The sequence below is a fragment of the Falco cherrug genome, chromosome Z (assembly GCF_023634085.1).
Source record: "Falco cherrug isolate bFalChe1 chromosome Z, bFalChe1.pri, whole genome shotgun sequence".
Classification (NCBI taxonomy): domain Eukaryota; kingdom Metazoa; phylum Chordata; class Aves; order Falconiformes; family Falconidae; genus Falco; species Falco cherrug.
In genome coordinates, this window is record NC_073720.1 from 10463555 (window position 1) to 10474103 (window position 10549).

At 61.8% G+C, this 10549-nt stretch overlaps 2 protein-coding genes across 3 annotated transcripts; one reads left to right on the forward strand and one right to left on the reverse strand.

Moving 5' to 3' along the window:
• Positions 1-715: 715 nt before the first annotated feature.
• SIGMAR1 (sigma non-opioid intracellular receptor 1) lies at positions 716-4347 on the reverse strand. The gene is made up of 4 exons (XM_055699656.1): positions 4104-4347; positions 3077-3277; positions 2456-2548; positions 716-2144 (listed from the first exon to the last, which is right to left on the reverse strand). The coding sequence occupies exons 1-4, from the start codon at positions 4327-4329 to the stop codon at positions 1918-1920; spliced, it is 747 nt and encodes a 248-aa protein (XP_055555631.1). The 5' UTR covers positions 4330-4347; the 3' UTR covers positions 716-1917.
• A 46-nt stretch (positions 4348-4393) lies between these two features.
• On the forward strand, positions 4394-8025 carry GALT (galactose-1-phosphate uridylyltransferase). Of its 2 annotated transcripts, XM_055699657.1 has the most exons (12): positions 4394-4479; positions 4785-4954; positions 5032-5107; positions 5240-5288; positions 5509-5638; positions 5911-5967; positions 6246-6368; positions 6522-6654; positions 7135-7218; positions 7309-7463; positions 7558-7658; positions 7839-8025. In XM_055699657.1, exons 1-11 carry the CDS (start codon positions 4425-4427, stop codon positions 7621-7623), a joined length of 1098 nt encoding a protein of 365 aa, XP_055555632.1. In that variant the 5' UTR covers positions 4394-4424; the 3' UTR covers positions 7624-7658; positions 7839-8025. The 2 variants fall into 2 exon arrangements, with proteins under 2 accessions (XP_055555632.1, XP_005436960.1); XM_005436903.3 differs by lacking the exon at positions 4394-4479 and having other exon boundaries at positions 4637-4954.
• Positions 8026-10549: the final 2524 nt, after the last annotated feature.

Sequence of the window (10549 nt, forward strand, 5' to 3'; positions counted from 1 at the left end):
CCCAGTTGTTCTACCTATATACATATGCATGCACATGTGTGCAACCCCCACCTGTTCTGCATACACCCACCTGCAAACTGTTCTGCCTACATGCATGCATACACCTATGCACGCCCAACTGCCCTGCCAAGACACACATACAAAACCATCCTGCTTGCAACTATACACACACACACGTGTGCAGCCTGTCTGCCAGCACGTGCACACACACCCACCCTACATACCCTGCATGGTTACACACACAGAGCCTACATACCCTGTGTTTCCCTCCAGTGCCCTTACGCTGGGAGGTGCACCCATCTCTCTCTGTATAAACCTCTCAGAACCAACCTGCTGTGTCTGTGCCCATCCATCACTCAGGACCACACACCCAGCGTCAGCACCGTCCCCCTAAAGGATGGAGCTGCCTGGACTCTTGGCTTCCCTGACTGAAGCAGGACGCTGGTACAGGCCCAGGCTTTTGGTCCCCAGTGACCGCAGCGCAGAGAGGAGTAACAGCACCATCTCCTGCCAGTCCCCGGGAGCTGACATGGGGCTTATCCTGCCCAACGCCATACCTCCCAGCTCCCAGGACCCCAGGCAGGATGGTGCTGGCTTCCCTGGTGACACACAGCTGTCAGCAGGATCTCCCACTGAGCCTGGAGCCAGCCAGATCCAGCACCGCTCCCCATGGTAGGAGCTCAGCATGCTCCAGAGACTCTCCCAGGGATCCGAGCAGGTGGAACAACCAATTTTATTACCGGTATCTCTTTTCAGGTGGCAAATTAAGAAGTAGCCCATGTGTGGGGCTGCCAGTGAGCAGGACAGGGACAGCTTGGGGAGCAGGAGGAGCAACATGCTACAGGCCTGATGGCCAGGGACACACATTTGGCAGCAGCACAGAGGTGAAAGCCCTCCACCAAGCCCACACAGGTCTGGCTGCAGGGCTGCAAGCAGGCTCCACAGCTGGGCTCGGTTGGGGGATCACAGTGCTCCCTTGGTGGCTGGGACCCTGCGCTGGGAGCCAAGCCAGCTGGCTGTCCCCAGTGGGTGTCACAGCCAGGGGAAGCGTTTTGTGGGGTGAGATGCCATCCTGAGCTAGTACAGAGGTTTGGGCACCTGCAGACACTAGGTATGTGCATAGCCCAGAGGCCACATGGAATGGTCTCTCCGTTAAGGCGACAGACGGTGGCTCTCCCCCCTGGGGGAGCCTGCCAGGAGGGGACTGTGGGAAAGGGACCCCAAACATCCCCTGGGGCAGATGACACACAGGGGACCAGGAGGAACCTCCAGCAGAAAGGCGGTGCATACCCCCAACTGCCAGGGCGTCTCAGCGCAGATCCTGCCCCGTGCCAGGGCGACACTGTGTGCTGCCAACCCGCGTCAGCAGGGATGGAGCTGCGGGAGATGCTGCCAGCTGGACACAGCGTCCTGTGCTGCCCGCAGCCCAGGCAGACTGCCAGGGAGATGGGAAACTTCTTGGCTGAAGACAGCCTTGCAACGGGTGCTCTGGCCTGGCTCACCCTGTGCACCCTGCCCCGAGGGTGGCATCCTCCTCCTGATGTCTCAGGAATTGTAGAAATTTTGTGGAGCCTGGGGAGAATCAGCTCCAGCCCCTCTCCAGCTGCATGTCAAGGGCACACTGGGGTGTTCATATCCCGCAGGCCACTCTGGCCCCAAGGGATGGTAAAGCAGGTCATGGCTCCAATCAAAACGGGGGAGAGACAGGTAGTAAAGAGAACTGGTGGTCTATATTGCTGTAACCACCATGGTCCTTCTGTCCTGGCACCCAGCTGGCCCATAGGGAAGGACAGAGCAACGTGGGGAAGGCACAGGGGGTCTCCTGCTGCCTCTGCTAGAGCCTGGGCTTGGGGAGGAGAAGAGGGCTGGGAGGACAGGAGCCAGCTGTGCTAGGCAGCATACCCCAGCAAGCTGGGCTCAGCAACCCAAGGTGCTGAAGAAGGCATTGGCTTCCAGGAGCAGGCCCTTGGCATAGACACGCAGGGTGTAGAAGAGGGTGACGAAGTCCTGAGTGCTGAAGAGAGTGTCAGCCAGGGCAAAGGCGAGCGTGGAGGGAATGAAGCCCCGGCCGTACTCCACCATCCAGGTTCCTGCACTCCACTGCACGGACGTGGCCTCTCCTGCCTGGTGCACGATGGTGTCCCCTGCCAACACACACAACCAGCATGGCTCCCAGTGGCTGCCTCACATCATGCCCAAGGAGGAGACATTGTGGGAATGGGACATGCAGGGCTAAGCACCCCAATCCCTCCCCAGACTTGCTCACTTTTCTCTTATTGGCACCCACTGAGATGCTGGGATGTGCCCCTCAGGACACCAACTGCCCCATTCTGAGCTCTAGGCTTCTGACAGCTGGAAGGAAGAGACTCTGCAACAGTGGAGGACCCAGCCTGCAGAGTGGCTGTGTCCCAGAACATGGATGCAGCCTGCAGGACACTGTGGCTGCTGTGCTTACCTGGATAGTAGATCTCACTTCTGGTGGTCCCCTCCTTCCACTGCCGAAAGGTCCCCGAGATGACGGTATCAGAGATATCTGCCCAGTACCGACCTGCAGGAGGACAGACAGCACTGGCTCAGTACATCCCTGCCGGGAAGAGCTTGGGAGCCCAGGTCCGAAGACTTGGAGCAGCCCTCCAGGGTAAGGATGCCAGCCCCAGAGCCTCGACACACTGAGGAGTGCAGGCAGGTCTGGTACCCAGGCTGCCTGTGTGACTGGCCATATAGCACCAGCCTGGGCTGCTCGATGTCCCTAAGCCCTGTCATCTCCAGTGTGTTTAGCACTTGCTCCCTGTTGAAGAACCGTGAGATGCGACACCTACCGCTGCCTGCCAGCTGGATGCACACAGTCCTGGCCACACAGCATGGCACGCACCGCACAGGGACCTGCAGATGCTGCAGGACACCATGGGGGCTGGGCCCCAGCAGAGGGTGTTTTCCAGCATCATGCACACCATAAAAGCAGACAAGTGGGCTACCTGCCCCGGGCACACCACAGTTAGGGCAGCCAGACCTGAAAAAGTGGAGTTGAAAGAACTCAAAGGAACCCCCTGCCTGCCAGCGTTGTCCTCCTGCTTACCTGAGTGGCCCCCAGTATCGACAGCTGTCCCGAAGAGCAGCACGTACTCAGTGAGCGAAGCATGCAGGAGGCACATGGAGCCCATCCACCCGCCCGCATTCACAAACACCCACTGCAGGTCTTCATCTGGCAAGATGTGGCCTGGGTGCTTCTTCCGTAGCTCCACAATGATCTTGGAGAAAGCCAGCTCATGGTCCAGCCCTGCGGCACCCGGGGTCGCCGTGAGTCCCTGTCATGGAGCAAGCTCTGCCTGCAGCCCACCCCCAAATCCCCTCCACAGCCACAGGGTCCCAGCACACCCGCAGAGGGGTCTGCCTAGGGAAGATGTCTGCTCTCTCCTGCCTTCAGACCCTGCGGCCGCTGACCCGGCTCCACTGCCTCCCCTGCCGGTGACGGAGGACGTGCAGCACCGAGGGTCCCGTCCTACTGCCCACCCCTGGTGTGGGTGACATGGGGGACCCACGCAAGGTGATAGTGACCCTCCCCTGGTGACGTGCAGCCCCTCTGCTGTGACCGTACACGCTGTGCCCTGCGGAGCCAGCCCTCCCCTCCAGCCCTAGGTGGGGGTCGGTGCTGCCCCTGACCCATCGCGGGGCACAGTCCCCTGACCTGGCTCAGCCCCAGCACCGAGAGACGCTTCGACCCCGGGTGCGGCCCCAGCCGGGGCCGGTGATGCTGCTGCCCCGGTCGCCACCCCTGCTTCACTCCAGTCCCCTTCTTCCCCACCCCACTTCCCCCACTCCCGCCGTCCCAGCTCCCCGGTACTAATCCCTTCCCGATACCGGTCCTGCTGCCCCGGTGCCAGTCCCCCGGCCCCTCCCTGACGCCAGCCTCGCTGCCCCCCTGATCCCGGCCGCCCTGTACCGGAGCCTCCCCGGTCCCCACTAAGGGTCCCCTCCCCAGCCCATGCCGCTGCGCCGCTCCCCCGCCCCGGTCCCGTTTCTCGCTCCCCGTTCCCATCCCCCCTCGGTCCCGCTCCCTCCCACCCCCACGGCCGGTGGGCCCCGTCCCCACGGGCGGCGCGTACCCGCGTGGTGCCGGGCGAGCTGGGCGATCTCGGCGGGGGTGAACTCGTACCGTTTGGAGGCCAGCCAGCCCCGCAGCCCCTGCAGCACCAGCACCAGCGCGCCCAGCGCCAGCCCGGCCCGCAGCGCCCGCCGCCTCGCCGTCCCCATGCCGCCCGCCGCCGCCGCCGCTCCGCCCCGCCGCCAGCGCGACGGGGAGCGGGACCGCCCCCGCCACGGCCACGCCATGCCCGGCCGCGGGCAGCCCTGCGCCGGCGCGGCGGGGCGGGGCGGAGCGGCGGCACAAGGGGCCGGGCCGCCGGGGCTGCCGGGAGCGGGGCGGCATGGAGCCGCCGCCGGGGGGGGAAGAGGAGGGGGGCGGCCGCTTCCGCGCCAGCGGTACGGCTGGGGCTGCCTCCCCCGGACCCCCGGCAGCGCACAGCCCGGCCCTGGGGAGGGGGGCTGCGGGGACCCTTCCTGCCAAGGGGACGGTCGGTGGGTGGGTGGTAGCGGGGACACCCCCCCCCCCCCGAACTGAGACGGGGAGGAAGGGGTGAAGCTCGGGGGGGCATACAGTGGAGCGCAGACCCCCTTTAGGGTTACCCGCGGAATGGGGGGCGTGGTGGGCGGGGGTGCCCGGCCTGCTGGGGGGTCTGTGCCCCGCATTCTTCCCGCCCCGACGCCCCTCTCCTTTCTCCCGGCAGAGCACCAGCATGCTCGTTACAACCCGCTGCGGGATGACTGGGTGCTGGTGTCGGCCCACCGGGTGAAGCGCCCCTGGCAGGGGCAGCTGGAGAAGCCGCCCCACGAGGATGTGCCCCGCTGGGACCCCAACAACCCCCTCTGCCCCGGGGCCACCCGGGCCAACGGCGAGGTACCACCAAGGGCCCAGGCGTCTGGGCTCCCCCCACCACCCCATCCCCACCCTGAGCCTGTCTCTCACCCCGGCAGGTGAACCCCCAGTACGAGGGCACCTTTGTCTTCCCAAATGACTTCCCTGCGCTGCAGCCTGATGCTCCGGAGCCTGGTAACATCTAGGGGGAGAGCAGGCTGCCGGGGACCCCCAGGCTCAGATCCTGGGCAGGCAGCAGGGTGGCCTGGAGAGGCATGGGTGCTCTCCCAGCGCCTATCTCCTTCCCCGCTCTCTGTCCTTCCCCAGGTGACAGTGATCACCCTTTGTTTCGAGCTGCAGCAGCCCGGGGTGTGTGGTAAGTACCTCCATGGCTTCAGGGGGTCCAGGCTGCGATGTCATCCAGGACTCATGGGGTAAAGCTGTCCTGAGCCTGCTCCCCTCCTTTTGGTGCCTGTTCAGTGCACACCTCCTTTATTCTGGGGGGCTCATCCAGTCCTGTTCCACTGCGCCCAGCAGGACCATAAGGTTCTCCAGAGACACTCCATAAGTCCCAACCATGTCTGCTTCCTCTGCAGCAAGGTGATGTGCTTCCACCCCTGGTCGGACTTGACGCTGCCCCTCATGTCCCTGGTAGAGATCCGGGCTGTCATCGACAAGTGGGCAGAGCTGGCGGCCGAGCTGGGTGCCTCCTACCCCTGGGTGCAGGTCTGAGGCTGGTGGGGGCTGCCCTTCTCTCTCTGCCCTGGGGCGCTTGGGTCGAGGTGGGGGTCCAGGGCTGAGTGCTCTGGCAGCATCTGGGGTTGGGACCATTCCGGTTGCGTGCAGGTCCCTTGTCCCTTGGCCACCTGAGCCTGTCCAGGCAGGTGTGAGGCCCTGCTGTCTTGTGGGTTGCTTTCCTGGTGTGCTGGGGACACTGCGGCAGCCTGCAGCGGGGACCCTGGGGTTGGGACCTGCTGGCTGCACCTCTTCCTCTGCAGATCTTCGAGAACAAGGGAGCGATGATGGGCTGCTCCAACCCGCACCCCCACTGCCAGGTGAGGCTGTCCCACCCATGACACGAGTCCCTGTGGGTGACCTTACAACGGACTTGGGGGAAGATGTGAACGAGAATCCCCCCACCCCAGTCCCAAAGCTTTTTGCAGCAAGAATACCCCTATGCCTGTCCCGTCTCCTCTCCTGGGGACTGTCCCTTGTAGCTGCCAGATGTCAGACTCTCCACCTGGTGGCAGCACGGACCTGCAGATGGGCAGGGTGTCTGGGGCACCCCTGCAAATGCGGGGTACCCAGGCCTGCGCCCCCATGTCCCCCGCAGGTGTGGGCCAGCAGCTTCCTCCCAAATGAGGCGTGCCTGGAGGATCGGACCCAGCGGCAGCACCTGAGCCAGCACGGTGTCCCCATGCTGCTGGAGTACGCCGAGCAGGAGGCTCGCCGAAAGGTGAGGACATGACGGTGGTCCATATTCTCTCCCTGGGAGCTGGATATGTGCTGTGGTGGGCCCCCCAGGTCCCCCAAGAGCAAGGCCCTTGGGAGCGCCCGTCCCCAGGACGCTGAGGCTGTGTGTGTCCTCACCGAGTGTGTTGTCCTGCAGGAGCGGCTGGTGGTGGAGAATGTGGACTGGCTGGTCGTGGTGCCATACTGGGCTACCTGGCCCTACCAGACTCTGCTGCTACCTCGCCGCCATGTCTGCCGCCTCCAGGACCTCTGGGAGGGCGAGAGGGACAGTGAGTGGCTTTGCACCTCGTCGGCCCCTGTCCCGCATCCCCTGGGATGCTAACCCCTTTGTTAGCATGCTGCCCTGCAGCAGCCTGGCTGGAGGGTCTGTGTCCCCTTGGGGTGCGGGGCTACCACCCTCAGCTTGGAGGGGGACTGGCACTCCTGTTGTGCCAGGACAAGAGCTGGCTGTCGTGGCACAGGCAGCACTCGTAGGGGGACTAGTGTCCTTTTTGGGGTGATGAAGCCCGTGGTGCTTCGTACTTTTGGAGTGCTGGCTGGTGAAGAATGGGGGCTCCTCCTGCTGTGTTTCTCAGGCTGTCTGCATGGGTGGGGAGCGGGGGAACTGCCAAGTGCATCCCTCCTGCCTGTCACCAATGTTCACCCAGGGAGGGGTGCTGAGGGGGACCTCCCTCCCTGGCTTGGTGTGCTGCCTGCCCTTGGAGAGGGCTGGCCAGCTTGAGGTCCAGCTCCCTGCGACTCCCCTGCAGGCCTGGCTTCCATCATGCAGAGGCTGCTCATCAAGTACGACAACCTCTTTGAAGTTTCCTTCCCATACTCCATGGGCTGGCACGGTGAGTGGCATGGCTGAGGGACCCCCGCAACCCTGTCGTCCGCATCCCCATCCCCTCCCCAGGGCTCATGCAGTAGCTGCACCCTGGCAGGTGCCCCCACGGGTTCCTTCCTGGAGGAGGACTGCAGGCACTGGCAACTCCATGCCCACTACTACCCACCACTGCTCCGCTCCGCAACCATCCGCAAGTTCATGGTGGGCTACGAGATGCTGGCACAGGCACAGCGGGACCTCACCCCTGAGCAGGTGGGTGCAGCTTGGGGGGAAATTGTGGTGAGCCAGGGGGTCCTGTGCCAGGACTATCCCTGGGACTGGCTGCTCCTTGTGGTGTGCCCCGCAGGCAGCTGAGCGCCTGAGGAGCCTCCCCGAGGTGCACTACAAGCAGAGGGCCAAGGAGATGTCGTGATGGGGAGCAGCAGAGCCAGCCTTCAGCTGTGCTTGGTGAGGCCAGGGAAAGGAGTCAGCTGTGGGTGGTGAGAGCTGAGGCCTGGGAACTCATGTCACTTGTGAAGCCTCTGACCTCCAAGCTTCTCCAGAGCCTTGTTGTGGCCTGGCCCGTCTTGGAGGCTGGTTTTGCCTGTTCAGGTACCCCAGTCCTAATCCTGTGGCATCCTCATGCAGGTGGTGCTGTTCCTTCCGTCTCCTTCCCTGTCCCAGGCTGTGTCTTATGCCTCCGCATCATGTTCCTACCACCACTAAAGGGCTTACCCTCCTTTCAAGTCCAGTCTTACTGGTGAAACTGGAAGTACTGCCTGCCCAGTGGAGGGCCACAGTGCCTCTGACCAATAAAACCTGGAAGCAAAGTGCCTCTACTTGTGCCCTCGTGGCTTCTGGCCCTGGGTGGGAGGTTTGGGGTCTCTGCTGGAGAGGGATGGTAATACTGGGGGCTACAGGAGATGTGCCCGCAGCCCCATGCTGCTTGCTGCTGTCCCTGTGTCTGCGTTGCCTGCTCTTCCTCCCTGGGGGGAGCTCTGAGCCTGCCTCAGCACTGGGCTCGCGGAGGGGTGGGAAGCCGTGAGGAATTGATGCTGCTCGAGGCTTCGCCAGCTCCTGGGAGAGGGCTGAGGCCTGGCAAACTTGCTGCATGGAGGCTGTTGGCTGGGATGCTCAGCACTGGAGCTGCTTCTTTTCCTCCTCTCTGCCAGGGGCTGCTGGGCTGCAGCCCTTGTCCTGCCCGCTGCAGGTACTGGGGCTGCTGTGCAGGACTGTCAGGATGCAGCCAGGGGCTGGTTCAGTGTTAGACCGGGGGCTGCCAGGGGGACCAGCCTCTGCTCATGGTGCTGCTGCCACCTTTCCCCTTCCCTGTGCCCACCCGTGGTGTGGGACAGCAGCAGCCCGGTCCCTGGGCTGAGTTGAGGGATGCTGTGCTCCCCATACCACTGCAGCCCTTTCCCCTAGGGAAGCTCCCCCAGGGCTGTGCAGGGGTTGGTCCAGGACAGCGATGCCCTGCAGCTGATGTGGGGGGTGTCCAGCGCCATCTGCCATCACAGCTTTGCACAAACAGTTTTTATCTGTCACTAAAGAGCCATTCTCATAACTCCTTAATGAGGCCCTTTTCCTCATCAAGTCCATGAGTGGGATCCTGGGGACTAGAAATATCTTGTGAAGGGAGAAATGCTCTCCCTCTACCTGCAAGATGACAATCTGTGGGGAGGGCTGTGCCCCCCTGCCCCATACACTGCTCCGCCATCCCTACCCACGGCACTGGGGCAGGGAGAAGGGCCTGGCCAGTGTGAGGCTCAGAGCCAGGCTGGATGTGGCCCTCCTGCATGCTAGCTCCACCCTCCTCCCGGATTGCCCTGTCCCAGAGCCTCAAAACCATCGCACCACCCAGCCCTCGGGGCTCCCTGTGTGCCCAAGGGTATTGGGGAGGGAGTGGTGGGTCTTGGGGTGACCCTTGAGGCATCGTTGTATACTGTGTTCTCCCAGGTGTCGTGGTGGGTGCCCAGCTTAGAGTCTGGCCTCTTGCAAACTGATTTGTTCCCTCCTGGGGCAAACTGTCTTCCTGGGCTTTGCAACCATCCCTGTTGCAGCCCCCATCGCTTCTCATTGCAACAAGTGCCTTTGTGCCAACCTCTGAACTTCCCTGCTCTTCCCCAGGGCCACGGAAAAGCGGCAACAAATTGGCTTAAATGTGGGAATCCAGATTGGGGTAATTAGCCGCTGAACCGGTTGTAACGAAGCTAGTCATCTCCCTGCATGCGCAGTTAGCTCTGATTTAATAGCCCACCGGCTCCCAGGCTGGGCTGCAGCGCCTTGGCCCGGGGCCGTAAATGAAACTAGCAGTAAGTCAAGCAGTATTAAACTTTACAGTCACCGTCTTTAAAAACGAGACTCTCTCTCTAATAAATCAGAGCAAGTGGGATTGTAAATATTGAGGCAGGATCCATATTGCTTAATTAAACAGTGCCTAATGAACAGCCTGTTTGTTGTGTTGTGATTTAGGATGGAGGCTGGGGAGGCAGCGCGTGCCGAGGAGTTCTGGTACCCATGCTGGGATGCCCTCCCCAGCAGGTAGCAGTTGCTGGAGTTTAGCTGCTGCTAAAATAGCTCAGAGACAACCTGAGAATTATTTTTTTTTTTTTAAATAAATAAAAAATAAAATTTCCCATTCAGAAAAAACATCTGCAATGTTCAGGGTGGAAGTCAGCAGCCAGTGGAGGAAGAGCAGGAGATGCAGCTAGGTGTGAGAGCTGGACCTGGGCTATGCTGAGCCCATGCTTCCTCATGACAGATCCATCTCATGCAAGGGGGTGTGAAGGGCTGGAGGGGAGCAATGAGCCTTTCCCATGGCATGGGGAGGCACTGGGCTGCTGCAAATGGAGCTGCTGGGGATACAAAGGCATCACAATTCATAGGAACCACTGCTGGTGGGCTGTAAAGCCCAGAAGCATTTTATATTTCGGTGGTTACAGTCCAGTTGGAATCAGAAAGTTATTTATGGTGAGGAGATTAAAAAAAGTCTAGCTGGGTGCGGGGTGGTGGAGTGGAGGGGCTGTGGGATATCCAGCTGTTACTCCTGTCCTGGGAGCATCAAAGGGAATCTGAGGCCCACTGGGATTCCCTGTAGGGATGTATCTTGATGCCATTTCACTTCTGCAAGGAAGCTGTCAGAGATCCTGGGAAAAGTGTCCCTGTGGTGGGGTCACCCTTGTCCCGAGTCCCTGTCCCCCAGCATCAGCGCAAATACATCCTTCGCAATCCCTGCCCCGAGCTGGAAGGATGAGAAAGGCAGGCAATGGGGGGAGTGACAGGAGCAGAGGCGAAGCTCAAGAATGGAATTAATGCATTGAAAATGCATGGAGGTCCCATGGAGGTGTTTGCTCCCTCTG